Source organism: Gossypium hirsutum, chromosome D04, assembly GCF_007990345.1.
Source record: "Gossypium hirsutum isolate 1008001.06 chromosome D04, Gossypium_hirsutum_v2.1, whole genome shotgun sequence".
Classification (NCBI taxonomy): domain Eukaryota; kingdom Viridiplantae; phylum Streptophyta; class Magnoliopsida; order Malvales; family Malvaceae; genus Gossypium; species Gossypium hirsutum.
Genome location: NC_053440.1, coordinates 54,075,511 through 54,098,169, shown reverse-complemented (window position 1 = coordinate 54,098,169; position 22,659 = coordinate 54,075,511). Strand labels below are relative to the sequence as shown.

Below are 22,659 nucleotides of genomic sequence, written 5' to 3'. Positions count from 1 at the left end.
TTATGCATCGCAATAAAATAGTCAAAACGCATCCAAAACCAAAATAAAAACTAACAGTCCGGAGAGTCCCAAAAATTACAAACTCTCGAATGAAACCAGAATTATAAATAAAAAACATAATTTACTAAGTGAAATAGTTCTCAATCAAGTGGTCACCGCTGAGCCTCCGTCGCACCTACCCGTCTAAGTCAGTGGATTACCTGAACAAAACAGACAAACAGATGTGATTTTTCGCAAACTCAGTGTGTAACCCAATAGAAATAGACATGCAATACATACAGTAAACTCATATACAGTAAGATATAGATTCGGACTTATGTCCATTTTAGATACAGATAACAGAATCAGGTAAGCAGTACAGATATGCAAAATTCTACCCCCATCATCTACACACCATCTCCGACCATCCTGTCACACTATGTGGGGTTAAAAATACCCACACATCCCTACACACCATATAGTGTCGATGCGACACGTTACAGATAATGGTGCAGCCAAGCTGCCAGAATAAAGGTGAAGTGTCACTGTACAAATTACTTCCTCCACATATACAAAACCCACCCTAATCACAGATAGAGAAATAACAGATTCAGTAATATCATGCTCATATACGGATGTCCTATATATATACTTAACAAAATAATCAGTCATGCATATCAGTGTCATACTCATAGCAGAATTTTAGACTATCAGATCACATAGTTTTAGGGTTTGGTTAGCCCTTACTGACCCTACGGTAGGCCCACAGTCGATCGGAACGACCTGTCTACCCTAGGGAAAATTTCAAAAATATGGGCCTACATGCCCGTGTGGCTTGCCCGTATGGGACCATACGCATGTGTGGCCCACACTCCCAGATTGGCCTTGCTTGTGTGGCGCACATGCCCAACTTGACCTAGCTCGTGTGGCCCACACGGTCGTGTCTTGAGCACGGCCATACCCTTGTCAAACATAAGGCTGTGTCTCGCACATGGCCACCCACACTGTCGACCACACGCCCATTTGGGGTCGAAGTAAGTATTTTCGGCTTTCGCTGAAACTTTGTTTTTTGTGATTTGGGAATACACCTGGTACAATATTGATGTTACTGCAAGCATAAGCCCTCTAGAACTTAAAAATCGACATACCAACGCTCAAAATTAGTCTTAATTCATGATTGATCTGAACTACAAAACCAACAACAGCTCCATTCAAACGACCATCACTTACCCTAACACCCCAAACGATCTCAATTATGATTCCGCTGAGGAGAACCCCTTTCTTCCCGATTCCCTGCTGCCAAAACTCGAAATCAACAATTGAAAAAAAAAAGAATAGCATTGATTTAAACAGTTAAAACAATTTTTCCCCAACCTACTCGAAAACACCCTTTACACTTGCCAAACCGCGCAAAGGCACCGAAAAACTGAAAACCGGAATTGAACAACAGGATTGCAATGGAATTTTAAAAGTAAGGAAACCAAAAAGAATTTTTCCAGAACACAGAAAATGAACGTAAAAATTTTGGGAGTTTTTCAGAGAGAGAAAATATCAAAAAAGGAAAATAATATGAAACTACCCAAATCCTCTAAATTTCTCCCCACTATCAAACTAACAAACCACATACTCAGAATCCCAACTCCACCGAAACTCTATAAGTCAACAGAGTAAAAAATATCATTTATGCTTGCGCAGGGTTTCAAACAGAAGACCTCTAACACACCAACTCCCTTACCACTCGAACTAGCAGGTTCATTCTAATATAAATTAACAGAAAATTTTATGTAAGCCCACTCTACAAGGGTAAGGCTTGGATCGAAAATAACAAAATTAGTAAACATGGGACTTGGACCCAATACCTCACACACACGCCTAGAACACCTAACCACTGAAGTAGATACACAATTGTGTCAAATATATACATAATCAGAAATAAATTATTCAAGGTGTTACAATGTCAGATAAAAATGCCCCTTGCAGGGAGTGTTTTCTCTCTAAGCATTTCAACCACTAAACTTAATTACTTTTGAGCCTTTGCAACTTGGGATTCTTGGGATAAACTTGATTGAGGAAAATGTAGAAATTGCATGTGTAGAACTCGCATGCCAAAGTTAATATTAATTATTGAAATGTAGAAAAGCTAATTAAAACACTAACTCATGTAGTGAAAACACTAACTTATTTGTTTATTCATTAATTTTTCCTGTAAAGTGTAAGTTACTATTAATTATTAGAGTAAGATATAATACAATTTGCAAGCCGAAGTTTAGGGTTTTTTCAAACCTTCTAAGCTATTATTTGCTTTTTGAAAATATTGTACTTAACAAATGGATGGAGAAAAACTTAAATGAAAAAGTAACATAAATAATTGTAAATTTTAAACTCATAACTTGATTGTGTACAAATCAAACCAATTTAATAAATTTGTTTCGTACATTGTAAATAAGTGTACATTTCAAATGTAAAATAAAGTATATAAAAAATTCAAAATTACAAAATAACATAATCATCTGTGTCCCAAATATGTGCCACAACTGGGTGGGCGTAGGGCACGCCTCGAATTTCGTCGCACTGATTGGTTTTTCGGCTCTTCGCCGACTTCAGGATAAGCTTAACGTGTACGTCGAGGTTGATTGCTAACTTTATCTTCTCCCTCCGTGGTTGACTGCAACTGTGTCCTAGCTGCCCATCGTGGATTCCCCCTATTTGAGTTAGCGGTTAGAAGGATAGCCCACATCAGTAGAACAATGATGTTGGGGGTGTTTGCAACATTATCAACAAGCAATTATATGTCGTATGGCCTAGTTACGGATAGAAGGTAGAAATTATTGGCAATACCGAATGCGTCAATATTGGCGAAATTGGCATGTAATATGGCACAATAGGTGGTGGTCGTGCATAATATATCCCTGCGGAAGGTGTTGATGTAGGGAATGGTTGTGCATGTTATAATGCTTGTTTAAAATAAACTGGTGCTGAATATGTTGATGCATGGAATGATTGCACGTGTTGTAGTGGTTGTGTAAAATAAACTGGAACTAAAGGTGATGAAGCGGGGAATGAATGTGCGTGTTATGATACTTGTGACAAAAAATTGGGTTTGAATCAAAAACAAATAAACCATATTGATTGGGAGTTTGCACGAAAATTGGGTCCTTCGGTGTAGATGGAACAGATGTCGATCCCGTCATATCTCCATCTCTCGACCTAGGATTGAAAGGCCCTCGTCTTGGCCTCCTACAGTGACGTTGCCTACTACTTTTCAAAGCCGACAGTAGATAAAACTTACTATTATACCTGAACCAATCTATGTAATCTGGAGATGTCGTCAACTCTGGTGTGAGAAATGGTTCACGTGTTGGCAAGTAATCGTACCTACGCTACCACATCTCGATGTACTTTTTGTAGAATGTTGGCCAATCTTCCTCGAGTCTCCTCCGCAAGTCAATCTTGTGCAAGTCATCAAGCTTCTAGGGTGAGGACAGAATACGATGCGTACATCTGAACTGTCGTATGAATCAGTCGGATTCGTACATCTCGACCGTTGCAAAATGGCCAATAGCACTTTGACGTGCCAGATGTTGTGACCGGCCAAAAATTCTGTCAAGACACATTCTTGAATCCTCGGATCCACATATGACATCCATACAAACTGCATTACGAATTTATAATTTTTAAAACGTGTCTGATATTTAATTTCAAGTGTTATAGTACATATTATATAACTCTGAAAATCATAAACTAACATTCTATTCGATTTCTTGATCTGGAACTAGTCAGATATCCTCGAGCTTGGTTTGTATACCGCTGTGTCTCGCGGGGTTGTTTCACCTATTCAAATAATATTTTATTTCAAAATTACAACAATGAAAAATAAAAATGGTAATGATATTGTCAAATGAATTTTACCATATAAAGGAGCATGCAACCGTTGATTTTAGTTTTATTCGATATCGTCGCTCGACACATTTCTCAGTATAATGTCGCCAACACCGTTGATTCCCCAACTAAGTTGTTCCGATTCTTTGAAGTCGACTAGTAGTAGTAGCCGCCTTAAATGTATCAAATTGCAAGATTTATCTAGCATTAGCAGACCCCCAATCAACCTCAAGATGAATGCGCACGTGAATTATTCCTTTTCAAAGTCATTCGCTAAAGCCTCGATAGTTTGGAAGTTGTCCTCCAACCATCTCATCTCGATCCAGCTAACCCTAAACTTGTTTAGCACCTTCCCTAGTAGTTGCTCACATGTTGCACTCTAATCAGCACTAATAATTGGCCTTGTAACGATATCCCCATTGACCGATAAACTAAGTTGTAAATTGACATCCTCGAGTGTAATTGTACACTTGCCATAGGGAAGATGGAATGTATACATTTTCGATCTCTATCTCTCGACCAAAGCACTGATGAGGGGATTCAATTTAGTCCCTTTATAAATTTTTTTAAGGAATTTTTTTATATATAACTTTAGTGATGAAAACCAAACTGGGATATAATTTACCTGTAAAAACATAACATAAATCCAAGGAATCTTGGTACCTTGTAATAATTGACATTGCCTTTCTTTTTCCTTTTTGTTTTTGGTTCCGACGACATTAATTTGCAAATGTTTGTCAAGAAGTAATTGGCTCCTTGTATTGTCAGGGCTCCACTACAGTTACTGCTTAAATATATTCTTTATTGTTGTCCATCAATGTTAATAAAACTAGAAAGACTTAGACTAAGTACAAGTCAATGGGTCTCCTAGGAACCCTTCGAATCGGTTTTTATTTATTTATAAGATTTTATATATTTGTTCATTTTGCTAAGAAAATTGAACTTTTATTAATAACGAAAACAATCATTATTTTACACTTGGAAAACCATGACAAGAACAAAATTAAAATCTCAAAATAGTAATCTTCATAGCCAATGAAAAGAACAAAATACTAAGTGTTAACTACTAACCAAGAACTCACTGCTTGGCTTCTGTGTTTGAACTTGGAGTCCTTGTTTTATCCTTCAAGAATGGATATTGGAACCATTGCCTGAAGTTTGGGTTTCGCTTCTTCTGGAACCACTGGTATGGGATGAATTGGATGCGGAAGATGTAACAATGTTGTCTTCCAAAGCTGCAATATATGTTGGAACCGGCAGCTCCCGTGGTAGTATGGGCAATGGGGCTTTGAAACCAAGGATGTCGATAGCCCGCGTTATCGATGGGCGGGCATAATAGTTTGGGTTAGCACAAGCGAGCCCAACTAAGAGCAACCGTTGCATTTGTTCCATGTCGTAATTGCCATACAATCGTGGGTCTACAGCATCGAAAACACTCTCTTTCCCGTACAGTTCCCAAACCCATTCCACCAGTTTTCTCTTGAATCTCTTACCATTCCTTTCAATTACAGCAATAGCCTTCATTCCGGTGGCTATTTCTAAGGCAACAATACCAAAACTGTATATGTCGGATTCCTTAATGGCTTTGCATGTGTCAAGACACTCGGGTGCTATATAACCATCAGTCCCAAGCATAACCTTAGTTGTTTGAGACCCTTGTCCATGGTCAACAAGCCTAGCCAACCCAAAGTCACCAAGCTTGGCATTGAAACTCAAATCCAACAGAACATTACTTGACTTGATGTCTCGATGCAAAACGCATTTGTCACATTCTTCCTGCAGATAAAACAACGCTGAGGCCAGTCCCATAGCGATTTTATACCTTGTATCCCACGTCAACAAGCATGGCTCTCTATGTAGATGGTAATCGAGACTCTTATTTGGAAGGAATTCGTACACGATGAGGAACTCCTTACTGTCATGGCACCAACCAATTAGTTGGACCAAATTCCTATGCCTCAATCTGGTAATAGTTGTAACTTCTGATACGTACTCTTTCACCCCTTGTTGAGAATGTGGAGTTATCCTTTTGACAGCAATACTACAGTTGATGTCCCTCAAGAAGCCTAAATAAACCTTCCCAAAACCTCCCTCTCCGAGCAGACCTTCATCAGCAAAATTACTGGTTGCAAGTCTTAGCTCCTTGTAGGAAAACTGCCTAGGTGCTGTTACTTTTTCCATTTCTACGTTGACAGACATGGGCCCATCATCCCTCATCTTGTTATACTTTCCTCTCCTGCAAAAAAGCCAAACCAGACCTGGAACTAGGAGCAAAGCAAAAATGCCACCAACGACGGCTAGAACTAGACATAGCCATGTCTTGCTCTTCCTTCTGGGATTGACTGGAAGGCTTGGTGCTGTTGCTGGAGGATGGATAGTTGTATTCATGGAAACTTGTAAGGTAGAGCTGAAATTCCAGGAATAAATAGTGTTTAGCTCCGTTATAGTGTTAAATCCAGCGGCTCCTGAGAAGCCAAAAGTGACCCATTCTGGTAAATATCCGCTAAGATCCAGTGTTGCAGAAAGACTAGATGAATTCTCACGAGAAAAATCATTAGCATCAACTAAAAAAACACTCAAGTGTTTTGTACTAGAGTTGTAAGTGATGAAAGCATTAACTTTTCCCCCATTTTCAATATCACTCCACCACCATTTGACGGTGGGGTTAGAAGAATTGACAGAGTTGAGATCAATGCCCACGTGCTCTGACATCCCCAGAGGATCCCAAGGACTGTGATACGTATCAAACTCCACTGCAACAAATTTAGAGTTAACATCATAAGTCAAACTCGAGTTGCAAGTTTGAAGTCCCAAACAACCACCGGCGGATCTAGGTGGGATTTTTGAGCCATTGGGAGCAAGGAAAAACGCAAACCCACTACCGTATGAGCTATTGTGCAAGGAATCAATGGAGAAAGAAAATTGAGTGGTGAAATCTGCAAGTAGGAGATTCCCCGACGAATTGTCCCAAAGGTGCATTGGCTTGTAATAAGTGGCTCGACCAACACTACCATTTAGACCCTTGTTTATTTGGTCAGCAGTGAGTTGTATTGCGTTGCCTGATGCGTACGCATCAGCTTCATAAACTATGCGATGCGTATTTGGGTTGAAATCAGGGAAAGTGAAGTTGATGTTATCATCATCATCCACTGATGCAGCCTTTGGAAGATGAAGAACAAGGATGAATAATAATATGAAGAGAAATGCAGGTTTTGGAGATTTCACATACAAATTCTCAGCATTCTTCATTTTCAAAGTAAGGATTTTGAGGAAAGTTGCTGCATATGCATGGTAATACATTGCATTTTCAGGTGTGGAATAAATAATTTGCTTCGTCGATAAAGTAACAATAATTAAAGAGAAGTTTGGAAACCCAAAAAGCACTATGCTTCGGTGTGTGAACAAAGACTTTTAAGTCTTCGTAATAAAAAATTTTAATTTGCTTTAATTTTAAGGACGGTTGATCCCTTTTTTGGGCTGAATTCGATTATGTTCCCATGCTGGGTCCCAATTTCTTTTCCTTGCTACAGTTAATACCTGAATTTTACAATTATTTTCAATGTTAGAGTTAACTTTGTTTTAAGGGAATTTCAAGAATTTAATTGGAGAAAGTAAAATCTAAATATTAATATGGAAATAATTGTCAAGTTTAGTGATCGATTTACATAAAAGAAAAATTAAAGGAAAAGGTTATATCACTTTTTAGGTTTTGAACTTAACAACTATTATCACATTGGGATCTAAACTTTTTTTTTGTTCAAGTTAAGTCGTAAACTTGGTAATTATTTTTACATCAGGGTTTGAACCTTTTTTCATCCAAATTAGGTTCTGACAATTGTTCCTACACTAGAGCTTGAATTTTTTTATCCAAATTAGTCCTTGATATTTCCTTGAAAACTCTAAAGTTTAGGCTCTAATGTAGAAACAATTATCAAGTTTAAGCCTCAATATGAGAATAATTGTCAAGTTCAAGGATTAACTTGAATAAAAAAAAGTTCAAACTCCAGTGTGGAAATAGTTGCCTACTTTAGGCCCTAACGTGAGAATAGTGGTCAAGTTTAGGAACTAACTTGAACAAAAATAAATTTAGATCCTAACGTGATAATAGTTGTCAAGTTCAAATTCCAAAAAGTGGTTTAATCCATGTGAAAATAAGTATCAAATTTAGGCCATAAAATAATGCATTAACCCTTTTTAGAAATTATAAGTAGATATGGCAAAAGAGTGAGACAATATGAATGCTGTCAAATTTTTCATCCCTCCAAAGTTAGTACACTTCGTGTATCATCCGTCTCACTCCACTATGAAGGTGTAATATTAAAAATTATGATCACCTCCATAAATATTGGATACATCCGTTCTCATTCTACTTAAAAATTAATTTTTATTAATTATTTTTAATCTTTTTAAAAACAAAAAAGTATTTAAACATAATTTTCTAAAAAAAAATACTCTCAATTTGAAATTATATTTTTAATTGCTTGGTATCTAATTTTTTTAAATAAAAAAAACACTCCACTTTGTATATAATAAATAATTTCAACCTCTAACTTAAAAAATATATATTTTAGCTTTTCATTTAATTTCTTTTACCTTTTTTAGTTCTTAAATTTGCATTTTTACCAAATTATCTTAAAATGGATGAAAAAGTTAAGTTAACTTTGATTACGTGACATCCAAGTGACAATTCAAGTTTATGTCATGCTAGCAATTAATTAATTTTAAGAAATTCAAAAAAATTTTAAAAAATATTTTTTTATAATTTTTATACTTTTTAATAGTCTTAATAATTTTTAATTTTTAAAATAATTTTTATAAATTTTTGAATATTTTAATTTTTAAAAAATTAATTGATAACATGATATCCATGTGGTAACCCACATGTATGTTAGCAAAGTTAACAAACATTAACTTTTTCTTTTATTTTGAAAATGATCTGACAAATAATATAAATCTAAGGGCGAGACGAAAAATGAACTGAATGACTAAAATAATTTTTTTATAAAGTTTGTTAGCCAAATAATTTATTATGCCTAAAATAAATCAATTCAAAATTTATGGAAGTGTTAAAAATATATTCATAGTTATTTTAAAATAGGATTTGTCTTATTTTAATTATTTTATTTTTTAATTTACTTATTCTAATTAAGATAATTATTTGAATTATTCATTGCGGTTAAAAATTTTACTAAATGATTGACTTGTGACAATTTTTTTTCTTTTAACTTTGACTAAAATTTGAGACCTATCTTTAATTAGTCCAAAACACTTTAATTTGAATTATTTGTAACATGAAAATTTATTTTTCATTTATTTTATCTCTCTTTATTTTTCTTTCTTATTCTCTTTATTTATTTTTTTTATTTTTTTTGAAGCTCAACTGTCCATCTTCCTCACTACCCAACACCCATTGTCACATACAGCATCTTCGAGTCTCCCATTACTTATCCTGCGTGAGTTAGAATCAGAGCCACCCAAACTCCCCCACCGTACCCATCGCCCACCATCAAAATCACTCTCTGCCCCTCTCTGAACCATAGCCACTAGCAATTCTTCAGTGGACAATAATTTAAATAATTCTTTTAATTAGAGTGATTAAATTGAAAAAATAATTAGAGTGATCAAAATAAAATGAACTTTATTTTGGAGTAATTATAGATGTAGTTTATCATAAATTTCATCACCCAATTATCAATTTTTTTAATTTAATTAATTAACAAAATAAAAAAAGCATAAAAATTTATTTGGCCTTCAACTTAAAAAAATTAACTTTAAAATTACCCAAAAATAAATAGAAAAATTAATGTTGGAATTTTTTTTAAAAAAGTCTCAAAATATTATTTATTATTAAAATAAAAAAATTAAAATTTTTATAACTAAATTGAAATCCGATGGTGTTCTTTGGTGGAGTAAATAATAAGTAATTGGTCAATAAAAATAAAGGGTTTTTAAGATTGGAATCTACCACTTTGTGGTGTGAACGAAAGACCTAGACTTCCTCTGAAGGGTTTTTTTTCATTAAAATATTGTAGAAGAGTTTATTTTTTACCAAAATTTGTTCTCATTGTTATTATTTTTTAAAATACTTTTTACAATATATATAAGTGTCGAGATTTTGAACTTCAAATTTTCAGAGGATTTCATGTAGGGTATGGTTGGTATTATCGTTTTAAACTCTAATTATTCTAAAGATATTTTAATATAATTAAAATTCTAATGTTAGCCTATTTAAAGGGGCTTTATATCTTATTTTGAGATATCAATTAAAAGATGGAGTTTTCTTTAAGGGCTACAATATATAGCCGTATATGAGTTTCGGTGAGAGGTTCGTGGTAATTATGAAGAGTATTTTATACCCTTTTGTGAATGCCTCTAAATCAGTCACATGTCTAACATCTGACCTGGCTCCACCTTCAACTAGTGTGAGAATTGTCATTGATAATGGTAAAGAATCGCAAAGAGAAGAAAGAAAAAGAACACACACATAGATTTTTACGTAGAAACTCTTTCGGAAAAAACCACGGGTAAAGAAGAAGAAAATTCACTATGTCGAATTCTAATGATATAAGAGGAGTATAGTCTACGTCTATTTATAGGTTTGTAAAGTCATATTCTAATCAAATTCAAATAGACGTAATACAGTAAGGTTAAAGAGAGGAAGTACACTTCTATTTGGATTTCTCTTGTATAGCCTATACCTTATTTTATTTTAACAAGAATTTGGGTCACACAACTTTAAGAACTAGATTATGTGGAAAGCAATGCATCATCACCTTTGTCCTCGACCACATCAGTTACCTCTATAATTATTTGAAATAGCCAGAAATTGAAATTTGTAACCGATCGAACTTATCGATATCTAAAATCGTTGTTGTGTCATTGAATGAGTCAATTTGCAGAAGTTGAATCGGGCTCTAATACTAGTTTGTAGGGGATAAGTCTGATTAAATAACTAACAGAGTGAAAAATAAATAAGAATAAAAAAAGATTAAACACGCAAATTTTATGTGAAAAAACTCTTCAAAAGTGGATTAAAAACTACAAGTAAAAAGAGATTTTACTATAATAAAGGTGAATATTTAGATTAAAATAATTTTGTTCTTTATTTCGAAGGGTTTGTTTTTATGGGGCTTCTGGTTTTTCTTTTAATTCTTTTCATCTTTTGCACTCTCCTTTATTATAGTGAAATTTCCTTTTGCCCATAATTTTTTATCTTCTTATGATGAATTTTTCCACGTTAAATTTACATATTTGATTTTTTTTTTCATTTTATTTATTATTTAATCGAGTTTATCTTACATGAATATACAACCAATGTTAATAAAAATATAGTAGTAATACCTCGATAATCACGAGTGCTAAGGTCAAGATATTTTTATTTTTCTTTTTAATTTTGAACATACTTTAGGGTTGGTTTAGGCATAATAAATTTATTCAATGGATTTTAGAGTGGTGATTATTTTTCGAATGTATCAAATATTAGAGAAAAAGTAATTGACAAAATTTTATTTTTTTTATAGAAAAAGAACAACATGAAGTGATTATATAAAAAATTGATTAAATTTGTGTAAAAGCATCACTATCATATAACAAAATTCCTTCCATTAAAGATTGGGGTTCTTCAACAATGTCAAAATTGAGGGATCTCTATTGACGCACTTAGCCATTCGATCAGCAACTGCATTATAAGCTCTCAATATATGGTGACTTCTAATCTTTTAATCTCATTTGAATAAGCTATAAATTAGTCGTAATCTAACTAGACTATTCTTGGCAACGTCACCCTCTAGTATTTAAATGGAATCCAAATATTAATTAGGTAAAAGTAAAATTAAATAATTATAATATCTTATATAAATTGAGCATCTAACTTATTTTGTTTTATTAAATTTTGATAATCAAGATTATTTGAAATTTATAAATTCCTTAATAAATGAGCCCAACCTATTTTGATTAAATATATTTTATAAAAAAAAATCTAGCTTTACCCATTTCTAAAAGCATAAAAAAACTTTAAGAAAAGTGTTAGCCGTCTTAAAGTCTATTTTAATTTTTCCTTATACGTACGAATAGAGTAACATCAAATATTATCTCTATATTTTAGAGGCTCAACACAACATGAGCTTACTAACTCAAAGAAATATTCGAAATCTAAATACGAGAATCCTATGCAGAATCTTTGCACATTATCAAACCACGAAAAAGGTCATTGGCGCCATGGCCCATGGCCAATCTGTTCTCCACCACAAGTAACTTTCCTGCTCCATCAAGACTTAGAGTATTACAAGTCAATGGAATTAAGGAACCAGAGTTTAAGTTACGTTCGACGTATTTAAGAAGGTGTATTTAAGTTGATTAAATCTTAATTCGATTGATATAGATATTGTTGTTAATGTAGGAGTACGTGAGTTTAAGTGCACTAAAACGCATTATCCCTTATTAATTGGTTGGTGAGGGATTATGGATAATTCTAAGTATTATATATATATAAAAAAATATGATCAGAATATTATTAAAAAAATACAGTGCACTTAGATTTGTTGAATCTAAAATTATAAAAATTATTTGAATTTATACTATTAGATTAGTGCACACGGTAATAAATTTATAAAAATAGTATAAATATTAAAATAAAGCTGTGATTAAAATGAAAATATTAAAATATTAAAAACCACAATATTGTAAGTTTAAATCCTATCACATGCATATATTTTTATAAATTTTATATAAAAGGATAAAAACACCACAATAATATTTGTTATATTGTAAAAATAATGAGTTTTTGGTAATTTTAAAATTGAGTTGTGATCTGCCGATTGAGTCTTAGCTCGATTGACATAGACATTGTTGCCAATGCAAGAGGATATGAGTTCGAGTGTGCTGAAACATATTATCCTCCTATTTATGGGTATGTGTAGTTCTAGGTATTGTGTCAGAAAAATCAGATATCATTAGAATTTATAATGAAATTGTTTAAGTAATGATCTAGTTGATAAGTAAAACTAACTCAATCAAATATTTAGAAGATATTTAGTATGATAGAAAATTATAGAAATTTAATTTGTTGAATTTTAACTACTACTAAATTCTAATTAGTTGGAGGACCAAATGAGCAAATTGACCATTGTTAAATGACCAAATGGTGGTGATAGCCAACTATCATCCACTAGGTTTTTTAAGTATGGTTAATGTTAATTAAGTAAGGATTAATTATAAATTAATTAAGGTATATAAGCTAAAAAAATGTTATTATCATTCATTTGTTCTTCTTCAACCGAAAATACAAAGCAAAAACCTAGGGAATCCATTTTTAAGCTTTAAAGCTTTTGTCCTTCCAAAATTAGTAAAAATATAAGTCATTTTCTTGTAATTTTATGTTTTTGAAGTCTTGAGAGATTTATTTAGCTAACCTGAGTACTAATTTGTAAAATTGTTAAAGTTTTCAAATATTTCTATTGTTGAATATTGAAGCATTTTGTACTAGAATGATAGGTTTAAAGCTTATATACAAAAAAAAGAAAAAAAAAAGAGAGAGGCTAGTTTGTAAAGTGAAAATTGTTAGTTTTGAACATAGGACTAAATTGTAATAATTTTGAAATTAGCATAAATTTTATATAATTATAAGTATTAGAGGGATGTAGAAGGATGAAATTAATATAATTTTTTAAACCAAAGCTCAAATTTGAAAGTTATGACATTTTCAGTTTTAGGGACTAAATTGAATAAACTGTAAAATTCTAGACAATTTCTATAAAATGAAATTTTATTGGCATATGCATATAAATCGATGTTATGGGATATTTGAAATTAATTACTATTTAGAATGGGATTTGAATCAAGTAGAAGATAACCAAGGAAAAAGGAAAATTACAGAATGGTCCTTGTTGTTCAACTTGTCTATTAATTTTTCCAAGTAAGTTTATATGGTATATTTATTTTTTTACCCTTCTGTATGTTGTAATGTGAATATATATAAGTTTTAGTGAACTTTTAATTATTTGCAATTTAGTACAAAAAGGATGAGATTTGGATTAAAATTGAAAAGGAATAAATATAAGCTTACATGCTAGAAATTTCCCTCATGAAACTTCGTAAACGTATTTTACACATGTTTATAGGTTGATTTTTTATGATTCCAAGCTCCAACATTTATTGCAGACTCGAAGATACATGTGATACAGGTTTAGTCTGGATTGGTAACCTGATGTGGTTTTAAAGGTTTAGCCTAGACTGGTAACCTTACGTGTATGTGTGTATATATATATGTGTGTGTGTGTGTGTGTGTGTGTGTAACTCTGGTCAAGCTATTTTATGTTTCGATATAAAAGCTTAGCCCGAACAGGTAACCTGACACGATTATGTTCAGCTCATACGAGCCTCTGATGCGATTAATTAGTACATGTATAATTAAGTTGCTTACTAAGTTTCATCGGGTTATACTAATAATATGAAATGATAAATATAGATGATGTGGAATATATTTGATGATCAATTGAATATTGAATATTGAATATTGAATATTGAATATTAAGTAATGATATGTTATAATACATGTTATAATGAATTTGGCAATTAAGCTCACCAATTCGTTGTGAAGTTTATTGTTTCATACCTTTGACCTTACTAAGCATTCGAAATGCTTACTTAGTTATTTTTTCTTTCTTTATAGATAGTCAGATTGCGGAACTCGTCAATCAGACTTCACGAAGCTCATATTACCCTTTTATCGATTCGATAGCCTTTTGATTATTTTGCAGCTTGGTTTAATGGCACGTATAGAGGTGTTATTGGTGTCACTACACCAAAACCGGCTTTTAGCGGCGCTTTTCCCACAAACGCTGCTAAAGACCAAGACCTTTAGCAGCGCTTTTACCACAAACGCCGTTAAAGACTCAGACCTTTAGCGGCGCTTTTCCTACAAACGCCGCTAAAGACCAAGACCTTTAGCGGCGCTTTTCCTACAAATGCCGCTAAAGACCACGACCTTTAGTGGCACTTTTATCACAAACGCCGCTATAGATCATGACCTTTAGCGGCACTTCTAGCAAAAACGCCGCTAAAAACATAATCTTTAAAAAAAATATTTTAATCAAATAATATTTATTTTCATGGTAAATATTATATTATGTTTTATTTTTTAAATTTGAACCTTAAAACTAAATATAAAAATTTTAAACTAAATATTATTTAAATTAAATTTTTTATGAAAATTTTAACTTTAAAACTAAATATAAAAATTAATGAATTTAGTTTTAGAATTTAAAATAATAAATTAATAATACAATTAAAATCCAAAAGTTAGAACTCAAGTTGTCGTAAATATTAAAGTAAAAATAAAAATTTAGAATCAAAACTAAAATAAACAATGGAAAGATAGCTCAAATGTAAGTTTTTGCTGCAAGTAACACAGACAATAACAAAAAATTAAACACCACACATAAAATTTATCAAACTAGTTAAGAAATACATGGTGCAGCCATGCAGTATAAATACAATAGAATCATAGGGTAATTTTGCACAAAAATTTTCAGAGTACCAAGAACAATTTGTCACGAAATTATAAAACATGATAAAAAAAAAAGAACAGGTAGCAGACAAGCTATTTGTTACTTTTTGTTTTGCTTCCAAGGCTTCCTCAGCTGCCTTCATCTTGGCAACAGAATCATCTTCATCATCCCTGCTTAAGAAAACAAAGAACCTATTGTTAAACAATTTAGAACTTGAAAAAGAAAAGAACCATGTTACTCGGACTTAGGTATGAGTGTTAGGTGTCAGTATAAAGACATGTCAGTTATGGGTATGAAGGCATGTCTAAGTTAGAACTCTGAAGGACCAATCGGAATAAATGAAACCACTAAAATAGGCAAAATAAAGAATACACAGAACGGGAAATATATAAAAATGTTTAGAAAAAATAATTTATTCAAAAATAATAGCAATGAGAACTGATTTTAGACCGCCCCCCCCCCCCAAAAAAAAAATTCTACCCTTAGCTTCCACAAAGGTAAAAGGAAAACGGACAAAGATTTAATTTTTACAGAAAAAGCAAGAACCAACTTACTGGAAAAAAATGTTCGAAACTAAATAGACGGATAAATAGTCAAACTAGTAGAGTTAGTATATGCATGTCAGCTTATATTGTTCTACAGTAATGACAAAGTTCCCATTTCCTAATGCATTCCTCCAAATACCTTGATTCATGTTTCTACAAAAATGTGCAAGGTGAGTCTTGGCACTCATAGCATCTACAATGCATGTAAAAGGTATTACAACTTTTCAAATAAAACTTGTTGCCTAAGCTTACAAACGTCAATGACATGGTTGATACTCAAACCCTTTTTCCACCAAGGCATCACAATAACCAAACTTAACAGGATATCTGAATCTATGATTCAGTCCAGCACCAAAGAAGCTTCAATTTAGATTTTTTGACAAATATTACTTGGCATCACGGAAACCAGTCAAAGCTAAATAAAGCGTTCTGGGTATAGGTGTTGCAGAGAGAGTAAGAACATCAACTGAAGTCTTAAAAGATGCAATCTTCTCCTTTTGCTTGACACCGAACCTCTGCATAAACATACAAATAAGAAAATCAAGCATCTCTCTGCCAAATGGGCATAACTTGTATTAGCTAAAAGTACAAATCAACGGTTCAAGTTCATGTATTTACCAAGAACCGGACTAAATTCAGACTTACACAAATAAGAGAATGGAAGTCTTACAAATTAAAGTTTCCAATTAAATTCAGACTTACACCATTAAATAAATAAGAGTTTTAAACTATCAGAGATGAAAACAAATTAGCAAAAACCAACTAATTTCAAACCCAATTTTGTTATGAAATTAAGATCAACTTCCATACAGCAAAAATGAAAGCAATTTCGTAATCATCTTGTTTTGTAGGGCAAAAAAATAAGAATAAAACCCTAGAAAATCAAACAAAATGAAACAATATAAGTGAACAGGGAGAGAAAAAATTAGGGTTTAGTGAAGGGACTAACATCTCTGGGGATCGGGGTCGCCGTCAGTGCCGAGGGACTCGAAGTCGCGGGAGGCGAGAAGGGAGTGGCGGTCAGCATCGCCCTCACGGATACCACGACCCTTGGTCTTCTTATGAGCAGAAAGAGAGGTGGAAGCGGCGGCAATGTTGGTGGACTTGAGCATAGGAAAGGGAGCTTGAGGGGAGGCATCGCCGGCGGCATTTGAAGTGAAGGAAAGCGAAATTTTGAAGTGAAGGATTTTGTTTTCAGAACTTGGGGGGGTTGGCGGCATTTGGTAATAAAACACACCGTTCAATTTTAAGTTTTTTTAAGTCAAATTTGATTTGGGGAAGAAAACAACCCCGTTTTGGTATTGTAATATTTGCGGCGGTTATAAAAAACGCCACTAATTGTATAATTTTTGCGGCGTTTTTATTAAAAACGCCACTAAAAATTAAATTCCTGTATCAAACGACGCCGTTTTGAAAAATAAAAATTATCATAGTTGCGGCGTTTTTGGTCCAAACGCTACTATTGCTTACCTTTAGCGGCGTTTTTCTCATAAACGCCGCTAATGATTGACTTTTTTTGCAATTTTATATTTAATTATTATATAATTCATATTAATTTTAAATAAATAATTTTTGAAATTTTAAGTAATATTTTAAAGAATTAGATAAATTTTAAAATTTTTATATAATTTTTGAGGTAAGAAAACAAAAAATTTTAAAATATGAAGAAAAAAAAGCTTTAAAAAACTATCCATATCAATATCTTTATAAATTTTAAAAGCTTTATATAATTAATATTATGATTTATATTGAATTAATTCAATATTGATTAATTATCATTATGATTTAAATTAGGGGTTAAGGGTTAGGGGTTTCAGGGGGAAAAGTTAGGTCTTTTCTTTAAAAGTATATAAATATTATAAAAATAAAAGTTTAAAATATTTTTTAAATTTTAAAAAAAATTTAAAATCTTTTAAAATTCATTTTAAAATTTTAAATCACGAAAAATATAAAACCTTTCAAAATTTAGAAAAATATATGTTATTTACCCTTTAAATGATAATTAGAAATGTTCACTACCCATACAACCCACCTAGTCCAAAATATGGTTAGGCTTAGATTTATATTTTTCATTGTTTTTAAACAATGAAATGGGTGATTCGGGTAAAACGAGCTTGAAGTTGGAAAAGTATTTAAAATTGGGCATTGGCACAGCTTGGTCTGGCTTGGCCCACTAATTAATTCAATATTTTAAAACCTTTGCAAAGTTTAATCTATATATTCAATCAATTCTTATTTGATCACGGCGGGGGCAAGGCAAAACACGCAAAAAATTGAACTGGATAAAAAAAACTGAACCGAGCACTAAAAATACGGAACCGGGATGGGATAAGGTGGGGATATCCTTGGATATAGCTTATATCGATTTTGAAGAACTAAATCTTCACACGATTTTGAAGAACCATATTAATATTATCTCTTTTACAATTATATAAGAAATTAATTAATATATAAATTAGAAAACAATAGTTAATCTAAACCATAAACCATAAACCTAAACTCTAAAACCCTAAAACCATAAACCCTTAACACATAACCTCTAAACTTTAAACCCTAACCTTTAAACCATAAACCATAACCCCTAAACCCATAATCCATAAACCTTAAAATGGTAACACCTAAACCTTAAACTCTAAACCATATACCCTAAACCAAAAATCCTAAACTATAGTGATAATTAATTCAATATTTTAAAATTAATACTATCTCTTTTACGATTATATAAGAAATTATTTAATATATAAATTAAAAAATTAGTAATGTATCTAAAAAACTTTAAAATTATTTTAAATAATAGTATTTTAATTTTTCCATTTTTAACAATTATTTTAAATTATTTTAAATTCCTGAGCATTAGCGGCGCTTCCTCAAAAACGCCGCTAAACCCTCAAAAGCTCAGAAAACGGCATCGTTGGGCTTAGGTTTTTTGCGGCACTTCCCAAAAAACGCCACTAATGCTTATTTTTAGCGGCGTTTTCCATAAAGCGCCGCTAATGCTCGATCTTTAGGACGCTTTTTATCCAAGCACCGCTAAAAACGCCGCTAAAAGCCTGTTTTGGTGTAGTGTGTGTTAAATTGTATCTATTAGCTTAGTTTGAACTTGGTTAGCTAGTAAAGTAAGATATGTTAATGTATGTATATATCTATGTGTGTGTGTGTGTGTGTGTGTTTTAAGGTATGTTTTGATCATATTATGAGACCATATGTATAGTGCTTGAAAGTGCAAATGTTATGTTTTGAATAAAGAAATGGCTTGGTTGATGATTTGAATGGCTTGAATGCATAGAAGTTTAGTTTGTATTTTAAACAAGTCGTTGGATGTGTTTTGGGGTTAAGTGTGTTAATTTGAATTGGTTGGTTTGGTCCATGGTAAATGAAGTTGTAGTGTGCATATTGAATTGATTTTTAACATATATTTTTACTGTATAATTTGACACAAACAAATAATAAACCCAATGAAGTGTAGATGAAACCATACTAATTAACTTTTAAAATGATCCTACCTATTGTTTAGAAACAAATCTCATAATTGCAATGCTTCTTTATTTCTTTCCTATTATGAGTAAATTAAAATTTCACTAATTATAAAATCATGTTATTTTATAGTTTATATAGATTAAATTTTTCAAGGTTAGTTGTTATTTTACTAAACAATGTTATTTTCAAAATTTGAACTCGAGTCCATAAGTCGATTTACTCTCTATCCTAACTAATGTTCTACACATAAGTGAGAGAAATCAATACAGGATGTTTGTTAAAGCAATTCCGATAAACAATTTTACAGAACTTTGCTCAGTAAATAATTTTATTTAACAATTATTTGGATCAATTAATATTAATCTACTCTGACATGAGAAGTAATTGTAACTCCTTTCGATGACTCTAATTATTACAAATTACTCCCCAAAACTTCACTTAAAAATTCACAATTAACTCTCTAATAAAATAACTAGAATAGTACAAAGCAAAAAGACAACCAGAAACCCTCCACAAGCACACCAAATGCAGTCGACCAATACCGTTTATATAGGCTTCTTCAAGCCCTGATCGAGCCAGATTTTAGATAAACTTTATCATCAATTTAAAATTGATTTTATCATTCAAAATATCTAAGTAAAACAATCAGCTTAATTCCAAGTAAAACGATAACAATAATGTATGAGATAATGAAAATCGATCCTTCCTCTTTAAATTTGATCAGCTTCATTAAGGACGGAATAAAACATGAACTCTGGAACATCTGTTATTAGTGTAACACAGAAGATCCAAGTAAAAAAATACCAACATTATATTGCAATTAGTTGTTCAGGAATTGCTGTCTAAAAATTTGTCCAATAAAACACATGGATGTAACAAAGCATCAAAACTGGAAAACATGAAGCCAAATATGCAAGTAAATAGAAAAAAAAAAATTTGACTACCAAGAACACACTGCTTTGCTTCCACCTAGCTGGAGTGCTTTTTTTTATCCTTTCAAGGAATGGATACTTGAAGCAATGCCTGAACTTTGAGTTTGGCTTCTGCTGGACGCACCGGTGTGGAATGAATTGGATGCTGAAGATGTAACCATATTGTCTTGCAGAGCTGCAATGTATGTTGGAACCGGTATATCCTGTGGTAGCATAGGCACTGGAGCTTTGAAAGAAAGGATGTCAATAACCTGCGGTATCGATGGGCGTTCAAAATAGTTTGGGTCAGCACAGGCCAGCCCAACTAAGAGCAGCCGTTCCATTTGTTCTATCTCGTAATTGCCATACAATTGTGGGTCAGCAGCATCTAAAAGGCTCTCTTTCCCATACAGTTCCCAAACCCATTCCACCAGTTTTGTCTTGAATCTCTTGCCATGCCTTTCTATTACAGCAATGGCCTTCTTTCCGGAGGCTATTTCTAAGGCAACAATACCAAAGCTATATATATCCGATTCCTTAGTGGCTTTGTATGTGACAAGACACTCGGGTGCTATATAACCATCAGTCCCAAGCATAACCGAAGTTGTTTGAGTCTCTTGTCCATGGTCAACAAGCCTAGCCAGCCCAAAGTCACCAAGCTTGGCATTGAAACTCAAATCTAGCAGAACATTACTTGACTTCATGTCTCGATGCAGCACGCATTGATCACATTCTTCCTGCAGATAGAATAACGCTGAGGCCAATCCCATAGCGATTTTATACCTTTTATCCCACGTCAACAAGCATGGCTCTCTACGCAAATGGAAATCGAGACTCTTATTTGGAAGAAAATCATACACAATCAGAAACTCCTTATTGTCATGGCACCAACCAATGAGTTGGACCAGATTTCTATGCCTCAACCTGGCAATAGTTGTAACTTCTGATAAATACTCTTTCACCCCTTGTTGAGAATTTGGAGTTATCCTTTTGACAGCAATACTGCAATTAATGTCCCTCAAGAAGCCTAAATAAACCTTCCCAAAACCTCCCTCTCCAAGCAGACCTTCGTCAGCAAAATTATTGGTTGCAAATCTTAGCTCCTTGTAGGAAAACTTCCTAGGTGCTGTCACCATTTCCATTTCTACGTTGACAACCATGGTCCCATCTTCCTTCCTGCTGTATTTTCTCCTCCGGTAGAAAAACCAAATTAAACCCAAAACTGGGACCAAAGCAGATATGGCACCAAACATGGCTAAAACAATCCATGGCCATGTCCTCTTCTTCCTTCTTGGTTCGACCGGAGAATTGCTTGTGCTTGTTGTTGCTACAGGTGCAGCTGTTGGAGAATAGATAGCTGTATTCATGGAAACTTGTAAGGTAGAGCTGAAATTCCAGGAATAAATAGTGTGTAGCTCAGTCGATCTGTTAAATCCAGTAGCTCCTGAGAAGCCAAAAGTGACCCATTCCGGTAAATATTGGCTAAGGTCCAGTGTTGCGGAAAGACTGGATGAGTTCACACGAGTAAAATCATCAGCATCAACGATAGTAACACTCAAGTTTTTTGTACTAGAGTTGAAAGTGATGAAAGCATTAACTTTTCCCCCATTTTCAATATCACTCCACCACCATGCGACGGCGGGGTAAGAAGTCTTGACAGAGTTTATATCAATGCCCACGTGCTCTGACATCCCCGGAGGATCCCAATCACTCCGATGCGTATCAAACTCCACTGCAACAAACTTAGAGTTCCCGTCATAACTCAAACTCGGATAGCAAGCTTGAAGTCCGAAGCAAGCACCTTCGGAATGAGTAGGGATTTTTGAGCCATTGGGAGCAAGGAAAAACGCAAACCCACTACCGTATGAGCTGCTATGGAAGGAATCAACGGCGAAGGAAAATTGAGTGGTGAAATCTGCAAGTAGGAAATCTCCAGATGAATTGTTCCAAAGACGCATTGGCTTGTAGTAAGTAGCTCGACCAACACTACCATTTAGACCCTGGTCTGTTTTGTTAGCAGTGAGTAGGATTGCGCTGCCTGATGCGTATGCATCAGCTTCATACACTATGCGATGCGTATTTGAGTTGAAATCAGGGAAAGTGAAATTGATGTTATCGTTATCATCCATTGATGCAGCCTTTGGAAGACGAACAACAAGGATGAATAATAATATGCTGAGAAATGCAGGTTTTGGGGATTTTACATACAAATTCTCGGCATTTTGAGCTTTCTTCATTTTCAGAGTAAGGATTTTGAGGGAAGTTGCTGCAAATGCATGCAAGGTAATTAGCGTTCGAGTCAATAACGTAAACATAATAATTAAAAAGAAAGTATGGGAAGCAAAAAGCACCGTTTAGATT

At 33.2% G+C, this 22,659-nt stretch overlaps 3 protein-coding genes across 6 annotated transcripts; all 3 read right to left on the bottom strand.

The window, feature by feature from the left end:
* Positions 1 to 4,771: 4,771 nt before the first annotated feature.
* Positions 4,772 to 7,254, bottom strand: LOC107898776 (L-type lectin-domain containing receptor kinase IX.1). The gene has a single exon (XM_016824315.2). It carries the CDS (start codon positions 7,156 to 7,158, stop codon positions 4,984 to 4,986), a length of 2,175 nt encoding a protein of 724 aa, XP_016679804.2. The 5' UTR covers positions 7,159 to 7,254; the 3' UTR covers positions 4,772 to 4,983.
* Positions 7,255 to 15,272: 8,018 nt separating this feature from the next.
* On the bottom strand, positions 15,273 to 17,202 carry LOC107898777 (transcription-repair-coupling factor). Of its 4 annotated transcripts, none has more exons than XM_016824316.2 (3): positions 16,860 to 17,202; positions 16,301 to 16,425; positions 15,273 to 15,535 (listed from the first exon to the last, which is right to left on the bottom strand). In XM_016824316.2, exons 1-3 carry the CDS (start codon positions 17,058 to 17,060, stop codon positions 15,283 to 15,285), a joined length of 579 nt encoding a protein of 192 aa, XP_016679805.1. In that variant the 5' UTR covers positions 17,061 to 17,202; the 3' UTR covers positions 15,273 to 15,282. The 4 variants fall into 4 exon arrangements, 1 of the variants encoding a protein (XP_016679805.1); XR_001684486.2 differs by having other exon boundaries at positions 15,315 to 15,535; positions 16,163 to 16,425; XR_005911941.1 differs by having other exon boundaries at positions 15,315 to 15,535; positions 16,050 to 16,425; positions 16,860 to 17,183.
* Positions 17,203 to 20,332: 3,130 nt separating this feature from the next.
* Positions 20,333 to 22,442, bottom strand: LOC107898056 (L-type lectin-domain containing receptor kinase IX.1). Its single transcript, XM_016823612.2, has one exon. It carries the CDS (start codon positions 22,425 to 22,427, stop codon positions 20,376 to 20,378), a length of 2,052 nt encoding a protein of 683 aa, XP_016679101.2. The 5' UTR covers positions 22,428 to 22,442; the 3' UTR covers positions 20,333 to 20,375.
* Positions 22,443 to 22,659: the final 217 nt, after the last annotated feature.

Bases quoted from the DNA above. Each gene is read 5' to 3' on its own strand.
- LOC107898776 (XM_016824315.2), bottom strand. From the start codon at position 7,158: ATGTATTACCATGCATATGCAGCAACTTTCCTCAAAATCCTTACTTTG.
- LOC107898777 (XM_016824316.2), bottom strand. From the start codon at position 17,060: ATGCCGCCGGCGATGCCTCCCCTCAAGCTCCCTTTCCTATGCTCAAGT. The intron at 16,426-16,859 runs GTTAGTCCCTTC...ATGTTTATGCAG, and splicing joins CGACCCCGATCCCCAGAGAT to AGGTTCGGTGTCAAGCAAAA. The intron at 15,536-16,300 runs GTAATATTTGTC...TTTCTTAAGCAG, and splicing joins ACTGGTTTCCGTGATGCCAA to GGATGATGAAGATGATTCTG.
- LOC107898056 (XM_016823612.2), bottom strand. From the start codon at position 22,427: ATGGATGATAACGATAACATCAATTTCACTTTCCCTGATTTCAACTCA.